General features: G+C 35.7%; 4 protein-coding genes across 4 annotated transcripts; 1 reads left to right on the top strand and 3 right to left on the bottom strand.

Moving 5' to 3' along the window:
- Positions 1-863: 863 nt before the first annotated feature.
- On the top strand, positions 864-4490 carry LOC145592945 (protein SYM1-like). Its single transcript, XM_081649464.1, has 3 exons — positions 864-1202; positions 2332-2423; positions 3702-4490. Exons 1-3 carry the CDS (start codon positions 1053-1055, stop codon positions 4108-4110), a joined length of 651 nt encoding a protein of 216 aa, XP_081505590.1. The 5' UTR covers positions 864-1052; the 3' UTR covers positions 4111-4490.
- A 1467-nt stretch (positions 4491-5957) lies between these two features.
- LOC145592943 (ras-related protein RABG3d-like) lies at positions 5958-9803 on the bottom strand. The gene is made up of 7 exons (XM_081649463.1): positions 9571-9803; positions 9412-9438; positions 9204-9303; positions 7015-7161; positions 6860-6940; positions 6548-6693; positions 5958-6316 (listed from the first exon to the last, which is right to left on the bottom strand). Exons 1-7 carry the CDS (start codon positions 9621-9623, stop codon positions 6250-6252), a joined length of 621 nt encoding a protein of 206 aa, XP_081505589.1. The 5' UTR covers positions 9624-9803; the 3' UTR covers positions 5958-6249.
- Positions 9804-10873: 1070 nt separating this feature from the next.
- Positions 10874-15002, bottom strand: LOC145591379 (proline-rich receptor-like protein kinase PERK9). The gene is made up of 8 exons (XM_081647818.1): positions 13712-15002; positions 12842-13309; positions 12638-12724; positions 12478-12548; positions 12272-12357; positions 11956-12103; positions 11685-11846; positions 10874-11498 (listed from the first exon to the last, which is right to left on the bottom strand). Exons 1-8 carry the CDS (start codon positions 14817-14819, stop codon positions 11244-11246), a joined length of 2385 nt encoding a protein of 794 aa, XP_081503944.1. The 5' UTR covers positions 14820-15002; the 3' UTR covers positions 10874-11243.
- A 2355-nt stretch (positions 15003-17357) lies between these two features.
- Positions 17358-19458, bottom strand: LOC145592942 (uncharacterized). Its single transcript, XM_081649462.1, has 2 exons — positions 19162-19458; positions 17358-18762 (listed from the first exon to the last, which is right to left on the bottom strand). The coding sequence occupies exons 1-2, from the start codon at positions 19429-19431 to the stop codon at positions 17764-17766; spliced, it is 1269 nt and encodes a 422-aa protein (XP_081505588.1). The 5' UTR covers positions 19432-19458; the 3' UTR covers positions 17358-17763.
- Between the last annotated feature and the right edge of the window lie 389 nt (positions 19459-19847).

Raw genomic sequence — 19847 nt, 5'->3', positions numbered from 1 at the left:
CTTGTGACTTTGAGGTCACAAGTTCGAGCCCCAGTAATGGTGATGGAATGATGGTCATGGTAAGTTTGTAGAATTGTAGCACATGCTACTAGAGATTGAAGGTTGATATAAAGGGCTTGTTAGAAGACGAAGAAAAGGGAGCATATATTAGAATATAATTATAAGGATAATGTTATATGTAGATCTAAGGATTGCATATAAGCATTAAATATATTTTCTAAAATGGTATGAATTAGGAAAGACAAAAACATATTTAGATTAGTGTAAATAATGCTAAGTCATTCTCAAAGTTTCTTATGCAACCAACAGTAATGACGACCTGTATCATGTTAAAAAATGATAATAATAAAACACTAAAATAAAATTGTTAGCCTATAGATAGTTTTAATGTGGAGTTTGTTCTAAGGAGAGGTAGACCACCATTTGCTTTGTGTGACATTATTTTGTAAATAGTCACACCACTAGTTAAATTTGGTCACTAGTTGAGCCAAAATTAACTCATTGAAAAAAAAACCTACTTGAAATAAGGTTATTTATTTGTGTTAAGTATTCTATATAAATTTTATTTTTGTGTACAAGGGATTGTATCTAGTGCAGAATATAAGTCATATACTCCGTAGACTGCATAGCAAAGACCGTTTTCTAAATTCATTTCGAATAGCCCCCGTGGTTCATGCGGTCATGCCTGTTACGCAATTCATGCTTTCTAATTTGATGATGTATCAATGTACTCCGTATAATGTATGTGGAGCGTGTGACATTGTGAACCTAAAATTCTAAACACACCACCTCCAAAAGACGTTTTACACTTTTAGCCAAAAGAACGAAAAATAAAAGCCTAAAAAAAAAACCCCTGAAATATCTAAAACTGCAACAATTTCTATGACATGCACAATATGCCCTGATTTTCAACAGTTTTTTGGGGCATTGCCGCATCTAAATGCTTAATCAATTAATCACCCAAAAACATTAAAACCCATCTAAATTCAGCCCTCTTTCTCTCAAATTTTTTCTCTTTTCAATCAATTGCAGTTTTTTTTAGCTTTTGGAAAATGTTGAGATTATGGAGATGGTATCAGAATTGCTTGACAGTACACCCAGTAAAGACTCAAATGATAAGTTCTGGCTTACTTTGGGGAGTTGGGGATATTGCTGCTCAAACCATTACCTTTTCCATGGCCAAAAAACCCCTCCAAATTTCTGTAAGAATCTTTTAATCTTTGAATTTTTTGGATTTTTTTAATTTGAATTTGGGTTGTTGGCGAAATGGGTTTATCTGATTATTGTTTTTGATCGTTTTCTGGGTTTGTTCTAGGGCATTTCAATTGTTTGGGAAATATTCTAGTTTGGGCTTTTGAATAATCTTTAGTGCATTTTTCTTTTGTATTATTGATTAGGGTTTTTGGTTTGTTTAAATATTGGGTAATTGTTAGGAAAATATTTTAATTTGGTCTTATGATGAATCTTTGGTGCAAAATTCTTGATTTCTTAGGTTCTTAGTTTGTTTACAATTGGGGTAATCTTTAATTATATGGCGAATTTCCCATTTGGGAAATTAGTCTATTATCTTCGTTCCAACAAATTTTGAATCGAAAAACAAAGGTTAAATGTACTGAATGAGAATTGTAATTTGCATGGTTTAAAAGGTTAAATAGTTATTATTCAGTCTTCAGTGTAACAGTGTTAATTGATTGTTTCAAGCCAATGTGCATTTTCTTTAGGATTTCCTCGTTAGTTCTCTTTCGGATTACAATATGTGTTGCATTTTTGTTTGCAGATTTAATGGGCGGAGATCCAATTCATAGTCTGATATTTTCTAGTTAACTGAGTTGGTTCCATTGTTAAGTATCAATTATCTGTGATGGGTGCTTATGTGAGTGTGTTCATTGGTTATGCTAGTGGAGAGTAGTTAGTCTGCTTAGCCTTTTGAAAACTATGGTTATATGAGCTTCTGTCTCTTACCTTGATTCCGTCTGGTAGTGTTTCTATTGATCGATGCTGCTGCATTTTAATCGGTTCTAAACCTATCTGAGCAAGGTTGTGTTGGTTTATGTTAAATTGCTAATAAGCTTATAAAGGCGATTGTGTTTTGAGCCTGTCATTGGTTGTGAGATATCAATGTTTGTTTTTTGTTTCGTATACGACTCTAATTTTCTATTTGTGAGCTAGGACAAGGCTTTGATCTGCCTGTGCCATCAATATGGCTCATTGTGTTGATTCCTTTACTACAAAACATATTGCTTAACTTTAAAATCGAACAGGATAAGGACATCATATTCTCTTCTTAGTTATTATGGTGGTAATAAGTTGATACTTCTTTGCATTTCATAGGAAAAGGACAAGAAATTGAAGATCAATTGGAAAAGGGTTGCTGCAACAAGTTTGTTTGGCTTTGGTTTTATTGGACCAGTGGGTCATTTCTGGTTAGTCTTTTCTTCATCACTGGTTCACTACTCACATCTGTGTACAACATTGAGGTTGTGCCACAGTACATTAAAACAACTAATATGTATGCAAAATTATGTTTTTTTTTCTTCTTCTTTTCTTCTTGATAGTTTTGTGTATGAGATGCCTATTGACCAAACATTTTTGTCTCTTTTCTATTGTTAATGTAGATAGTGAGTTCCTAAACAAGTATGTTTACTTGAAAACAACAAAATTTCTAATCGTATTCATCTTGAATTATAAGATGTTGAGTACATAATCACTTTGGAGTTTAACAATATCAGTATTGTTGTATTACTTGTATATATACTTACACCCTAGTTGGCCAAGCACCATCATTAGGGAGGGTTATTGATGGACTTTTATTTTTCTGAGGTTTGATCCAATCTTAATATGGTTACTAGCTATGAAATCTGTATGGCATCAAAACATAGAATAGCACATTAAGGATAATTGGCAGGATTCCTTTCACAACATTGAAGTACTGTTAGTGCTCTGTATTGGTTCATTAAGTTTTTGGTTTAGTTTTGCTGCAACTAATGCATTACTTTGATAGCATTATGTTTCATATTTTTACCCTGGTAGCTTTGTTTGCCTCCAACTTGGTTTTTTCTTTCATGAGTAATTGATTGATAAGCTCTGATGTTTTGTTGATTATAGAGATAAGAAAATGGCTATAAGTTGCTGTTATTTTAATTTTGTGGTTCATCCCTATAGGCTGACCCTTTGGGTGTGGGGATGGTGGATGTTTGTGCATGAAATGATGGGGATGTATATGATTAAATACTAAATGAATACATACTTTTCAGTGCGCGTGCTAAGAGAAGGGAAAGAATAGGCATAATGAAATGAGTAAAAACTGGAGTAGTTTTTAGGACTTGCATTTTCAACTATGAAGTTTCTGTTTTATAGTTGCCCCTTTTACTGTTGAATTTTTTTTGTCCCCGAAATAGGGGTTTTGTAGGATAGCACAATTGTCCTCTATTCAATCAATCAATGAATCAAAGCTTTAATACCATAAGCCTTAATCCTGCAATTGTCCTCTATTAATTTCTTTAAAATGCTTCACTCAAGATTATAACCAAATCACATGTTTTTTTAAGGATGGTAGGGATCTTATCATCCCACTTTATTTTTGCATTACTTTTGCTCTTTGTATGCAAGTCTGTTCAGTAAACTACGCTATCTGTTGTTGGAAGAGTTACTCCTTTTTATTTACTGAATTAATATAGCTGTAAATTATTTCTGTCTTGAAGGTATGAAGGTCTAGACCGTTTCCTGAAGGTGCGAATGAGAATGCAACAAAATTCCTTTCGTTTTGTTGCCTCTAAAGTTGCGCTTGACGGGATCATCTTTGGGCCTGTGGATTTACTAGTTTTCTTTACATACATGGGTTTTACTAATGGAAAGAGCGTTCCTCAAATTAAAGAAGATGTGAAGAGAGATTTTATCCCAGCCTTGGCTCTGGAAGGTGGTATATGGCCAATCCTTCAGGTTGCTAACTTTCGATATGTACCTGTGAGGTACCAACTTCTGTATGTCAACGTCTTCTGCTTAATAGATAGCTGTTTTCTGTCCTGGATCGAACAACAAGAAGACGCAGCATGGAAACATTGGTTTAAACAATTTCTTCATCTTGAGGGGCAAAAGGACAAAGGTGGATGATTGAGGTTGTTATGTTGCTTCTTTGATCCTGAATTTACATGCTGAAGCATAGATTGAAGAGTTCTTTTTCAAGAATCATGCAATGCCCATACATGGTTTTTTTTGGTAACTACTGTTGAAGTCGTCCATTCAAATCCAATCATTGCATTGGTCTCTTTATACAAAAGAAACCAAAATTATGCTCGATTTTTTTCCCAGTAAAAACATTTTAGGTTCATATTCTGGTGATATGTTAAAGCTTTCCTTGCTTGCTGGCATGGAATCCTTCTAATTGTAAGATTGAATTCTTGAAAGAGCAAAAAATGCTGAACATGTAGGTGAAGCATGTGCCTTTTAATGTTTTGAAGTGGAAATGTGAAAATGTCAAATGATTTTATCAACCTCTGATTGCCAATTGTTTATAATTTTCCTTGTGATTTATATCAGAGGACAACAAAACTCGTTTGTTGTAGTGTTCAATACAGCCCAAGGGTTCAGCTCTTGTTCTCTTCTGGGGAAAGAATGGATATTGTGCTTGCTAGCACACTCGTACCCGCCATAGATGGATTAGTGCTGTATGAAGTATGTATTCGTCATTTTGCTCGCTTGTTGATGTACTCAGCTGGAAGACTGTTGAACAATAAATTTAGGCCTTGAGATGTGAAAGTATATGTTCGATAGGGGATTGCTGTTGTTGAAGATGAGAAGTCTGCTAACACACTCACACCCTTCCTATATCCAGGCTTTAGGATCCGGACAGTATGAATCTGAAATAGCGAAGATTTCAGGATTCAAGGAGATTATAAGAATTGGTCTAAAGAACCTTTTTGGTACATCTGAACCTAAGGAGACGGAAGGAAGAGGGGACCTATTCTTACAAGATTCCCTAGCTCAATTATACGTTACCAAAGTAGTGTATGGTAGGAGATATTGGCCGAAGATTATTTCTGTCTCCAATTCGAACAATTGTTGGGAAGGGGGAGCGTTAAAATGCTTAGTTCTCATTTCTAGGTTGGCAATGAAGAATGAAGTCATTGCTTGTTTATCCAAAGGAGGCTTTTCAACTAGAATCCAATAAAGTCGAGCCTCTTCCAAGCTGAGAGACCATATTGCATAATGGTACCACATCACACGGCAGTGAACTAGTGCCAACAATCTCAAGTGGAAAACATGAATTCATGTCCTTGGGATAACTCATTAGGTTGTCCGCGATTTAGCCATTCAATTTCCTTACACAAATTCCATCAATAGAGCAGTCCCATAAGTATGCAAGTCCCTTTACAACATTGCCTACAGTTTTCTACACTATATATCTCCTCCATCATCTCCGACTAATGGAACGTACGAGTAAAATTGGTTTTTGGATATCATAACATGCTTTTATTCCTTTCTGTTGATAGTTTGAAAGAGTTAGTAAAGCTTATCTTAATTGTGTACTCTGTTCATGTTACCATCTTATTGTATAAACTTTTAGTTACTAGAGTATTTATATGCTCCTTGATGTGCAATATAATCATTCTATTTGTTCTTTCAAAATGAGTTCGGTAATGATTTCTCTTTTGTATATCTCCTCAAGCTTTGCCCAATTCATTTCCAAGAAAAACATGATTTACAAATCACTTCACTGAAGATATATTCAACAACTTTGTTAATAACTCACTATATTTCAATTATGTACATCAGTAGATAACAGATATCAAAGAGGAAAATAATATCCCATAGTGTATACTACAATATCGCCTTTAGTTCCTTAAAGACGAGTTTCTTAGATACTACATAGTTTTAAAAAAGGTGCCCTCATCTGTGTTAACGGTCCCTGCTTTTCTTTAAAAGAACATGTCCAAAGATTTCTTAATTCTAAAAGAAAGTGATACAACATAATTACTCGTATTGATCATTACACTGATGTCAAATAAATAGTGTTTGGACCAGAAATCAGAAGCACAAGATACACGACTGTACAGTAGGCTCACTGACAGCAACAGCGAAGCTCATACAATATATATAGGCAGCAATAAGAAAACTATTGAATTATGACACAACGAATAATCACTTTAACTCTCTATTTGAGTAATGTACACAAAATGAAGTTGATTTAAAGTTTAATAGTTGGTGATGAGTGAAAGTTCTGAGCCAGCCAAAATCAGCAAAAAAACCAGCCTAGCAATCACATCCTGATGACCTCTGTTGCTGGCCACCAGACATGTTGATGGTTTCCGGAAGATATCTAATTAAGAATGACATAAGCAGGTTAAATATTTTACAGAGTATGAGAATGAGAAAGGAAAAAAAAAAAAAAGGCACAATAGGTTTTCAAGTGCTCATTAATTAAAGTAAAAATATTCTACACCATGCGTAGCATTGTAATTTAGTTAGGGACAGATAATTTGAAGGGCAAAGTGATAGAGTAGACAATTGAAACCAATGAAGTTGGAGAGTATATGATAATTAAACTCACGTATCTTCTTCAGGCTCATTTTTAATGGCATTCTTTGCTATGCACTGAAAAGCAGCTTCAACGTTGGTACCATCCTTTGCAGATGTTTCGAAGTAGGGAATATTTCCTTTAGAGGCACACCAAGCCTTTGCTTTCTTTGAAGACACCTAGAAACAATCATATTAACTTGTATTACCACTGGCACTGAAGCAATAGAGCAGTACAGAAAACATGCCCAAAATGCGAAAACACAATATGCCCTAAGAATAATGTGTATTTGAACTATGGATCATCTCAAACCAAAGACGCCACAGATGGACAAAATGATCTTACCACTCGGCTGTTCCCACCATCCACGTCTATTTTGTTGCCTAACACAACAAACGGGAAGTTGTCAGGGTCATGTGGACTAGCCTGCAATTAGAAACAAAAGAGAAGTTATGAAAAGAACAATAAAATGGCTGAAAAAAGAGCTTAGCAACAATTACCTGTAACAAAAAGTCTTCCCGCCATCGGTTGAGGTCATCAAATGATTTTGTGACATTAACATCATACACAAGCACACAACAGTCTGCACCACGGTAGAAGGCCACACCAAGACTTTGGAACCTCTCTTGTCCAGCTGTATCCCATATCTGAACAAATGAGACACCTTTTCAGCATGGAAGTATCATTTCTAAGTAAAATGAACAAAGAAAATTTCCAAACTGGAAAATGAGGAGCATGAAAGAAAATCTAGACTATGGGTCAGATGAAATTAAAAGATCATCTTGCTGATAAGCTGCATAGTAGAGCCTGATACTTAAATCTTAAAAGTGCTGGCCATAAAATGACTAAACAAGTTATATACACCAATTTCACGATTCCCATCTAGTAAATTAGATTGGCAAAGAGAACAGGCAACAAAACGAATTTGCAATTCTAGTACTAGAACTTCCCCATATGATCCTGCCATAAACTAATAATTTAATCTTTCTGCTGAATGAAAGGGGGCAAAAAGATGTGATGAATCAAATCACAAAAACATGGCAGAAAACTGCAGGTAGGACAATACAAGAACTACCAAATAAAAACAAGGCATGTGGGCAAGATCACAAAAGAATTTGTCTGATGAATAGCAAGACCAATCCAGAGGACACCATTTTGTAACTAAATGCCTAAGGAGATTGGGTGCAAAAAAACTATTCTAACATCTGTATCTCCCTATAACATATGCCACCCTACATTCCTACGCCCCATGTATATAATTTGGAAGTGCATGTGCCATACACATTTCCAACAATCAATTTCAATATTTCATGTAAACTAATGCTTGTCACAAAGCATTCATATTAGTGCATCCAAACATCCATATTCCATGTGATATTTTTTCAAATAAATTGTAAATATTTTAGCAATATTTTCTCCAGATAGTCAGTAAAACTAAGAACATTAAAACCTCCCCAGATCTTGACCCATGGCAGGATGACCTGGAATCCTGGATCTGTACCAAGTGGTGGTGGTGGTGGTTATTCTCTAGAGAGCAGAGTGCTACAGAGCATTGATGTTTCAGTGGTGGTGTGCTAAACACAGTTTGCATCAAGAATTTATTTCTTCAAGATATTACTAGACTCTAGATATATAAAATAGTACCCCTAGTAACCAAAGGGTCTCTCTTTTTCAAGGTTAGTCATCATCAGTAACCTTAGTATCTTACTACATATAAAACCAGGAAACTTGGTCAGTCAAGTCAGGTCTGGGTCAGTCTATCAATCTTTTTTCCGGGTTCGAAACTTTGAATTATATATAGGTACCAACATACAGCAAGCTTTCGTGATCTACACTTATCTTAGTCTGAATCCACAAAAAGGCTTATAGAAAAGGTGCACTGTAAGCTTAAGTTAACTGAACCCTTTTCTTTTTGCCGGGTATTTCAGAATTACACTTCAACCCAATTATTTCCTACAAGTATTAGTGCACCAAAGAATAAAGTATTACTAACATATGCTTGCAAAGACTTCCATGAAAGCTGTATTTAGGCTGTCTGGTCAATTTCCAAGTCATACATTCAAGAAAAACCTCAATTAACTAACCAAACTTTGTATCTCTTTCAAACCTGAAAATGTACATATGAATTTCAGCATCGGACTAAGGTTCTAGTACAAATATCAACTACTGATACTAAGCCTCTTTGTTTATCTAATTTCTCCCACTATGCTTGGTGATCCAAATGTTCAATAGAGCAAGTTAACTAGCAAGAACAATATTCTCATAATCCATTGTCATCAAGGTCGAAACCTTACAAAAGTTGCACTAGTTTACAGACAATTTATAGCCCATCCAATAAAGTGAAGAACTATTTTCACTCCCACTCTTGCAAGCACAATTTACATACCTACATGGCTACATCAGGCATTTACTGAGAGAAAATGCAGGCGATAAACAGACAAACAAACGACAATTACTCTCCCGAAAAAACAAACAAACTACATATAAGTGAGTATTGTGAACATTTAATACTTTCACTAGAGTAATATCATTCAAAAACTGATGTTCTAGACAATGTTTCAATATCAATAAAAGAAAATTTCCATTGATTATGAACATCAAAAAACCAGTAATTCGAGGCCGATAATGCACAAGACCACACATATAAATAACAAAAATTCAAGAAAAATAAAAGCAGCAGATAATTCACCTGCAATGTGAAAAGCCTGTCATCAATCTGAACTTCTTTTGTCAAGAAATCCGCCCCAATTGTAGCTTTGTACTGATTACTAAACTTATGATTCACAAATCTGATCATACATTAAGGCTAAACCATATCATATAATATAAACATTATCCCCAGAAAAAAAAAATTGTTTCAATCAATCAAATCAAAACAAAAATGATGAAAAGGATACTGATTCATCAATGAAGTTTTTCCAACACTGCAAATCAAATCAGACAAAAAATACCCAACAAATAATCAAAGATCACAACAATAATGGAAAAATTGTTCAATTATTTATAATCTTAAAGAAATTGATGACAAAAAAAAAAGAGAGAAAGAAGGGAATTACCCACTATCACCAAGAATGATGACCTTCAAAAGCATTCGGCGGCGAGACGCCATGATTAGCAAAAATTGTTAGAAAAGTTTCAAAATTGGTTCAAATTTGAAGTTTTGATTTGATTTTGAATCTGGTAATATACTGTGTGAGTTTTGCTTGCCTTGCAAAGAAGAGAGAGAAAGAGAAAGAGGTGGGGTGTGTGGAGCGAGATTATTGTTCAAATTATTTTTAATGTATGAAATGGAAAGGCTAATAAACTTCCTATTTGGGAAATTGGGAGTATTCTTTTGTGTGGTTGTCCATGTATTTGATTTGAATTTGAAATTGTGTCTTGACGACTATAGTCAATCATGCACGATTAAATTGGTTAATACAATTTGGTTTAGGCATGGATGTCAGCTATTTTGGTTGGTTAAACTTTTGAGGATGGTATGCTAAATTTGAAATCAAATCTCGTCTACATCATTGTCCTTTGTGGTTTTTTATACGCCACTCAAATTAATGATGTTTACTGGTTTAATGCATGTATGATACATGCATAATGTGTATACTTTATGTTCAGGAGTGTCATTTAAACAAAAGAACATAAAAGTGTAAGTCGTAAGAAACATTGATTGTTTGCAAATGTAAGTATTCATTCAAAAACATAATAGTATAAGTCATAAGAAACATTGAGCAATTTTAAAGACTTGAGATTGAATCTCATCAACATCATCGTCTTCTATGAGTCCTACATCAAAATATATAATAGGAGCTATCTGCGCAATACTTGGCATAATCCCTAGGAACACCAAATAGAATTACACATAAATACGAGTCAGGACAAGTTCACAGGCTTCATATATTCTCAACTTCTCGCTCAATCTCTATGGAAGTGTTTCAAAAATTGCAATCACCAAACATATAATGCTGTCAATTTCTAACACAATTCGTGATCACATGGTTCTGTTTTACCAGTACAATGGAGTGATATTGAAATGTCAAGACACTTAGTCACTGTCAATACTAACTTTGACTTGGTTCTAAAAAATGCTTGCAGAAAAATACAGCTTCAAATATCAACCTTTTGACAGTTGACAGTTCATATGGAATATACCAGTATAAATAATTAGTTGTATACAAAATTTCCTTAAACTAAAGCTTAGTTATGCTTAAATTAATCCAACAGAACTTTGCTGTACTTCAAAGCTTAGCTGTTGTTAAAGCACCATCCAACACAAGAAGGGGGAAATCACAGCTAAGTTATTTATGTAATTACGGAAGATTGTCAGGAAGCCGATAATAAGGGGAAAACAGAAATAGGGAAAAGGAATCATCAAGAATTGCTGCAATTCTGGCAACAAAAATGCAAAAGAAACCAGAACTTGTAACTTCATGTTTAATCTACAAAATTATAATCACTTTCACTTCAATATTTGTTCATGTAGCACCCCTAAGAATAACTCATTTATGTGAATATGTACTTGAAAATCCAACTAATCCTAATCTTCACAGAAAACAAACTTTTTCTCCCCATAAACAAACAAAGTATAAAATGGAAATTTCTATCAATTTCTAATAAGTTGAATGAGAAATTCCTACAGAATTTGGATATTATCCGCGTTTTCTTATCCTTTTAGCTTCCCATTCTCTTTTTCTTGCGCTTCTCCAATATTTACGTAGTTAGCATATAGTCCAAGACATCAGCCTCTTGAGTAATTGAGTTGGCTAGTGTCAGTGCTTGAGGGAGAAGGGAGCAGGCCATATTCACTAGTGTTCTCGCTATATCTACTAGGAGTGGTTGTATTGCTAGTCAAGGCCATTTTCTTCATATCCTCCATGTAGTTTCGTGCATCAAAATCTAAGCTTTCGTAGGGGAAATGCATTGAGCTTTGTCCTGGTCTAATTCCATCATCAAGCTCAGATGCTGAAAGGTTTCCCTCCAAGGAACGTACCACCTGCATTTGTATACAGTTCATGATCAGAATTCGAGAACTTTTTTTGAGAAGGTTTGGTTATGCCAATGTGTGTGCATAGACCCGAATGTGAGAGCTCTATCAAAAGTTACAATTAAAAAGCTCTTCATTTTCAAAATTCCACTTAGGTCTTCAAGACTGTGATGGATTGATTGGGATCAGATTTACCTGGCTCATTCTTGGCCTACGCCAAGAAGAAAGACGAACACATGCAGCAGCACAGGCCACCATACTAGACATTTCATCAACATCATAATTATCTTGTAATTTTGGATCAGCTAAAGTATCAAATTTCCCATCTCCAATAGCTTGTGCCAATAGGGGCCGAGCCTATATTATATATCAAATTTTGTAGCATCAATAAACAAAATTCTCTGTTTCCACCATAAAACTTTGCAGTATAAGGGAAGCACATGGTAGAATTCGAAAAGAGAATTACCCAATTAACCAAACTTCCACATGCAGCAGTTCCAAAATTGCTGATGGGTGGACGGCCAGTGATAAGCTCAAGGAGCATAACCCCATATGAATATATGTCTGATTTATCAGTAACTTTACCGCTTGATGCATATTCAGGAGCTAAATATCTGCAATTATGCATGATAGAAAATTAAGAAGATGAAAAAGTTAAATGATTTACATTTATCCTGAGAGCTGAATGCTGTTTGAAAAGAAAGCAAATGTTTACTGCTTGAGCTCAACTCAGGCTCTAGGATATCAGCACATGTATGTTTAATCCTGTAAAGAATGCTTACCCAAAAGTTCCTACAACTCGAGTTGTCATGTGGGTAACAGAAGGATTACTACTTGAGAAAATTTTTGCCAGTCCAAAGTCAGAAACCTGAAGAAAAGACCTTAAGCTCAGCATGAAAGCATAGGATGAATATTTTTTTGATTCATACTGTCACACAGACATAAAATGTCAGAAATTTATAGTGGCGAATACAGGAAAAAATCTCACCTTTGCCTCGCAGTTAAAGTCAAGGAGGATATTTGCAGCTTTTATATCCCGATGAATGATAGAAGGACTACCTGCAACAAATTGTATATATTCCGCATTAACAAAGTAAGTGAAATTAAAAGGCACTACTTGTGAATCTATTAGGCAAAGGAATACTCACAATCTTCATGTAGATATGCTAATCCTTTTGCAGAGCCTATTGCAATCTTCAATCTAGTAGGCCAATCCATAACAGGCTGCCCTTCTCCTGCAATTTTAGTCATATTTTAATTATACTAGACAAGATTATGCTCAAATGTACAATGAACTACTTGAAATTTCATGCTAAAAGAATGAAGAAGTAAAAACTGATTGATCAACTTACCATGTAAGTGGAATTCCAATGTATTGTTGGGCACAAACTCGTAAATAAGCAATCGTTCAGAACCAGAAATGCAATACCCAACCAAGGAAACAAGATGCTTATGATGAATTTGGCTAATTGTTTCAACTTCAGCTCTAAACTCTCTTTCTCCTTGATGCCCTCCGATCTTCAGCTGTTTCACTGCAACTTCCTTCCCATTCGGAAGGACCCCTTTGAACACATACCCAAAACCGCCTTGTCCAAGCAAATTCTGCTCTGAAAACCCATTGGTGGCCCTCAATAACTCTTCGTACGTGAAAGTCCCACTTGATAGGGCGTGCTTACTCCCAGACGTAGGTCCCCCAGTCACCGGAGAGTTGCCATTGGTATCCATGATTGGCCCCTTAGGAGTACTTACATTGATCACACTTTGGAGCCCTTGAGTGTTATCAGGATCCTTCTTTGCGTACAGGGGTAATGAACCTTTCTCTAATCAATCAATCAAATTAGGAAAAAGAAAATGTTAGCATAGATGCTTCAAATATTGAATCATACTAGAGTACAAATCAAGATTAGTATTATATACTTGAGGAATTCCAATACTTAATGATGCAATATGTTATTAAGATAGAAACTTTTGTAACTCATTTAAAAGGGGACCATCACATTGAAAATAATGCAGCAAATATGTATGATTAAGATTTTATATCTTATCCAATCATCCTTAAGTGAAATATAAATCTAAGATAAATTCAATATCTAAAATCAAAGCCTCAATTTTGAATCATGCAGCTGACCCCATCTTTCTAGGATTAAGGTTTTGACATTGTTGTTTTAAAGAATTTTGTATGTTAAATACTTTTATTGAGAGGAAAAATCAAACTGATTTACCTTCATATCCAGTGAATGAAGTTGCATGTTTTCTTCCAGATCCATTATCACCAAACTTCTTTTCTCTCCTCTTACAAAAGACAAACAGAATGCCAAAGACAACTCCAAGAAGTAGAAGCAAAATCCCACCAACAGCCAATCCCACAGCAAATCCACTAGCCCCATTATTAGACCCCTTTGGTTCAACAGCAGCAGCCTGAATGTTCTGATGATCACTTGATGATGATGATGATACTAACCCTCCATTGTTACTACCATGATCATGCAGGGGAGCTGCAGAGGAGCTTAATGTCCCAGGCGGGCTAGGAAGTAAAGGAAGCGGCGCAGGAGATTCTGATGAAAAGGGAATCCATGCGCCACCACCCGGTGTCTGAGGAACTGGTAGAGCAACAGGTGGTGAGGAAGGAAGGACAGCAGAAGCAGGAAGAGGTGATTGTGGTCTTGGTGTTGTAGGAGTGGCTTGGTGTCTTAATGAGCCTGGTTTAGATGGGGTTGGTTGAGCTGCAGGCCGGATTACTGGTAGCCTGGAAGATGCTGGTGTTGATGGAGGTGAGGGAGTAACAGTTGGATTACTAGTAGGTGGTAATGGTTTAATGTTAGGTTGTTTACTAAGTGGAGGAGAAATGATATTTGGTGGTGAAGTTTCTTTTTTGGGTGGTGTTTCTTTTTGTGGTGGTTTTATATTAATTGGTTTACTTTGTGTAGGAGAAATAACATTTGGTGGGGTTGTTCTTACTGGTGGTGGGATGTTTGTAGGTATTTGTGGCGGTGAAGAAACAGGTTGTGGCTGCGGTTGTGGTTGTGGTTGTGGTTGAGGCTGCGGTTGTGGTTGTGGTTGAGGTTGAGACGTCGGAGGTAATGTAGGAGTAGGAAGAGGAGGAGAAAGAACAGGAGAAGGTGCAGGAGGAGTAGCTCCTCCTACAACTACTGCTGGTAGTGGGGGTGATACTACTGGTGGTGAAGAAGGTACTGATATTGGTAATGTGACAGATGGTGCAGGAGGAGGGGTAACTTCATCAGTTCCAGGCGACGGTGGTAGTAGTTCAGGGAGCGATGTCGGATCTCCAACATCGATCTCCGGGGAAGCAGCCGGTGCTGGAAAAGACATGGCTCAAGGGACAAAGATAATGTTGTAAGAGTTGGTTAGATTAAGCAGGAAGTATCATGCTTTGTTGTTGAAGAAATGACAGTGAGTAGAGCAACTACTACTAACTAAATTCTCTGTCAGTTAACCTTTTGAGAGTGTATGGAAAATGTAACAAAAGTTGTCAAGGTAGCCCGTGATTGACGAGCTTTGATACTCCTATGGCTAGTATAGTATGTTATGTTTGTCCTTAATCTTTGTGATTGAAAATTGGACATTTGTGTGGGACCACACTTTTTTGATAGGTTGCAAAAAAAAAAAAAAAAAACTATTTATCCTGTGAGATTAGGTTAATGAGTGGTTTAATATTTCACAAGATAAGGAGTAATAATTAGTCCATTACCAAATTAGTTGAGGTGCTTCAAGTCTAATCATGCATTAATTAAATTTCATGATTTCAGATCTTTATGTTATTCACAAACATTCATGAATTAACAAGGTAATAACTTGGGATCATAAAGGCCGCCTTTTTTTTTTTTCTTCAATTCTTAACAGTAATGAAGACTGCATTATGTTGTTAATTCCTGATCTTGAAGGATTCAGGTTGTTGAGCTATGAATAAATATGATCATAAATACTTAGTTGTCAAATTATCACATTGTCCCAACTTCTCTAAATCAAAAGCGAGGTATCACAAAACTCAATACGGAGTAGTAAATTATCAATGTACTGAGAAAGGTGATGTTTTTGCCGAATACCAATAGAGTACGAGAGTACGTGACAATTAATTCCGAACAGCGCTATAGTCATAGCCAGTGCAAGAAAGTGCAATAACAAGAAAGATGGTGGGAGAACCAAGGTAATTACCACACTATCCTGAGTGGGATGAAGCATGGGGTGAGTACTTTAGGTAGCACTGCATATATTCAATAATTTTTTGTGGTCAGCAAAAAGGTAAAATAATCTGGACCTACAACACTCACATGCACCCATTATTATTAGGAGCACCACTACAAGAAAAATTAAACACATTACTTTAGGACAAAGTGCTAAGTTGTTTCATTATTCACCATTTTTAAATTTCTATATTCATTAGGTTAAGCATATGGCTTCTTCTGGAGCAGGAATTTCCCTATTATGGTCTAAAAGTTCTATCAACTTTACCTTCTGTCTTTTGTGCTTTATAGAAATAAATTTCTACCTACTATCAGAAACATCATATTGCATCTTGATTTCTTAAAAAATATACAAGAATTATTTAGATGAAAGGTTATATAGATATATAATTGTTACCCACCTGACTTTTCATTTTTAAGAAAATAGAAATTATATACCACTCTCATTGTTCCTAAAACACAAGTAAGTCGTACTACGTATTTGATTGAGGATCATATTTTAACAGCTTCATTCGCAACATCAACTCTCCTTAACCAAAATTTTAAAAATCCACTGTATAATTATCTTTGGTGCATAATTTTGGATTTTTAGAGACAAAAAGAGTAATTTATTTTCCTGTGATTGTTCTGTGTTTTTGTTTCATGTTCAAGTGGTCACCAACTAAATATACCTTTTAGCTACTTACAGCACAAAAAGGCTAGAAAGGGATTTGAAAGTTTCTTAGTAGCAAGTACCATCATATTGAGTGTCTAATGCCCTGCCCTAAGGTTGTTATTTTCCATTTGTCATCCCTTGAAGCGGGACCAAGAAAACTAGAATGCCAAAGATGGAGTAGCTTTCGTTACAGACGATACAGGGCTGGACAACCTAAATGGCCCAGTCTAAGTGACAGAGAACGGGTGGATTTTTTTTTTTTTTTTTTGATATCGATTAACATAGGTTCATCCTGTTAGTTCATCTAGGAATCCTTGCTAGGATCTTTTGGGAGAAGAATGTTCTTTTTTCCCATACTATTTAAGTCTAGGCTTTGACGGGTCTAGGGGCAGGGGATGAAAAATATATCAAACCCTTGCAACGTTGCACCCACCAGCATTTTCTTGGTATGTCAAAGCAGCAGTTGCAGCAGCCATTGCATTCTAAATCAATGCTCTAACAAAAGTACACCATACACAGGTGTTGGACTCTGGAGTCCAAAAACACGGGCACTTCTCTACGAGTCCTTAATGTTTATGCACATGGGTGTTTCTCTAACAGTCTTTAAAATTTATGCACATGACTACTTGAGTAATTCTCCAGACGAATAGGATGATATATGGGGGATAAAATATGGGTGAGGGTGATCAAGAGTCAAGAGTACCATCCCTGTTCAGGGCTTATCCTAATCCCAAATGAGGCAATCTTGTGATTACTGTCAATCATGTGCATCAGGTTGATTGTATTTTACTACTAAGGGATACAAATATATTCCGTAAACTCAGATGAAGATTCAACTATTTGAAACTAGAAGCAGCCACGTATTGTAAAAGCAGTGATTTAAAATTTCTTCAATTTCACAAGGCGCCTTCAGTATACACATGTTACAGTTTGTCAATTCAAACTATCAAATGGTTACTTACATGCCAATCAGCAACTAAGAATGATAAACTTGTTAACGAAAAATAGAAGTGTGAAAAATGAAGGATTCGATTCAATATAAACTTGAAGCACAGAAAACACTGCCACTTACCAAATTGTATGTAGCAGATTAGGCTTTCAACATTACAATTTCTGAAGCTAGCAGTTTCTCAGCCTTATCAACCTCAGCATCAAATAACAGCTTTGATTGACATCTGAAAGGTGAAACCATGCCTTTCACAAACAAATGGAAAAGGACTTCAGAAAATGGAAACCAGACCATATGCTGTTAGTTTGAAATCTGCTGAATTCAGTCAATAACCTCAGAAGTAGAATTACTTTTGGTAATTATTAATTAACAGAGTAACAAACGTTCCATGGCCAGGTGTCTGGTTTAACCTTGAAGCCCCCAGCACAATTTCTGCTGGAAAATGAGATGAATGCAACAACGCAGGGCTCATGAAGTTTCACACAGACCCAATTCCTTCAGCAACATGTCCAGTTGTTCGGATAACCCAGCTTCACTATAACCAGTGACCAATAAATCATATGTTGATTTTGTGAACTGGCACGAGCCCTTTATATGCTCCAAAAATAACTCCAGCCTGTCATATGCTGCTCGCCTAAAGTAAGATCGAATGGTCACCTTGATATCATCAGCTGATTTGAATGTTGACCCTTGTTTCAACATTCTTCCAACAGCATATTCCATATCATCTAATCTATCTGCCCTTGCATGCATACCTATGATTCCACAATGCACTCTCGAAAGAACTTCTGGACTTTCCTTTGATGCAGTTAAGATTTGGAGAAGCTCTTCAATTCCCTCAATTTTTCCTAGTTCAGAACACAGATGTGCAAGTCTGTCTGCTATATGTGGACTAATTGCCCAACCATTATCAATAATGCTGAGCAAAAACTCTTTAGCTCTACCAATATCCTGCTGTTCACACAAACCATCAATTATTCTGTCCAAAATGTGTATGTTAGGTATAAATCCTGATGATATCATTTCTTCATAAAAAATTTCGGCTGTATCATATCTATTTGCTTTTACACAGCCAGAAATTAGAGATTCATACAGCTGCAAATCAGCAGGAATTCCGGCAACTCTCTTAGCTGAGGCCCATGCTTGCATTGCCTTAACATTACCAGACTTAGCATACATCGAAACGAAAGCATTATAAGTTTTAGAATCTGGTTTATAGTCTTCTGACCTCTCCATAACCTCAAACAAGCCAAGCGCAGTCATTTCATTTCCCACACGCAACGAAACCAAAATCAACGAGTTAAAGATATCAGATGTCGGTTTCAACCCAACAGACTCCATTGCCATAAATGCACGCATAGCTAACTCGAGATTTCGTGTTTCCTCACAATGAGAAATTAGTTCAGCAAACAACTCATGATTTCTTTCATTGTGCTTCAGCAGTTTCTCTAATCTCCACTCCAAAGCCTGGTTGATAATAACTAGCCATAAATACAAGCCAAAAGCACTAGAAATCTAAAGTACCAAATACAATTCCCAGTTTTTTCACAAATATAAGAATACTAGCACAAGTCTGTATCTGTAAACTAACAACATTTCATAGTAGAGTGACTAACTAGTAAAAGCATATACAGTACAACATAAGTTAATCAAACCCCAAATAAAAGAAAACTAGTGATATCATTATCTATTTCTTAATATCCAAATTCACAAGCCTTAATTCCCATAAATCTCTCTCTCAATTTTTTTTTATTTTTTTTTATTTTTTTTTATTTTTTTTTTGTGTAAAAAAAAAAGGGGTATTAAACGTATCAAGCATCCAATCACATATTAATTCAAATAATATACTGGGTTTGATGAATTTACCAGGTTTGCCTTGGATGTAGAAGAAGAATTGATAGCAGAAAGAAGAGCATCCCAGGAAAAACCAATGCTTTTGAGAGTCGAATTTTCTTCAGAATCAAGAATGATTTTGATGCGAGATTTTGGTTCTTTTATCAAGTTTTGCAGTAAATTGTTGGGAATTGAGTGGTAATTGCAAAAGGGTAGTTGAGATTTAGGGGGATTGATTTGAATTTGAGAAGTTAAAGATAAACCCTTTCTTGTTGAAGCTAAAACCCTACGTACAAAGCTCATGTCCCCTGCATTTGTTTTGGTTTAGTTTTTGATGGGGTTTTTCATTTTATGTAGGCATTTGCTTGGAGTTTGATATGTGCTTAGTTCAAGTTCCAACCACCAAGTCCAAGGCGGCAAAGCCACCGTTACCACGGCCATTGGTAGGCTATAAGCCTATAACTAATGACCTAATGTCATATAAATGATAACACGGGAGGGATAAAAATGTACCACCACAACCATTCAAGGTACTATTGTAATTATCAAACGTTGCGCAAATGATTAAAAAAAAAAAGTGGTCATCATGTTCACCAAATAAATATGTGATTGGAAATATTTTTTTTACAAGATGGTTGTTGATCTCTAAATTCAAAGTGAACGGTAAATAATCACGTGCACAATACACTTTACATTCACAAATTTATTAGTCTTGAGGA

The sequence above is a fragment of the Chenopodium album genome, chromosome 18, assembly GCF_948465745.1.
Source record: "Chenopodium album chromosome 18, dcCheAlbu1.1, whole genome shotgun sequence".
Classification (NCBI taxonomy): domain Eukaryota; kingdom Viridiplantae; phylum Streptophyta; class Magnoliopsida; order Caryophyllales; family Amaranthaceae; genus Chenopodium; species Chenopodium album.
This window is presented reverse-complemented; position numbering and strand designations above follow the sequence as displayed.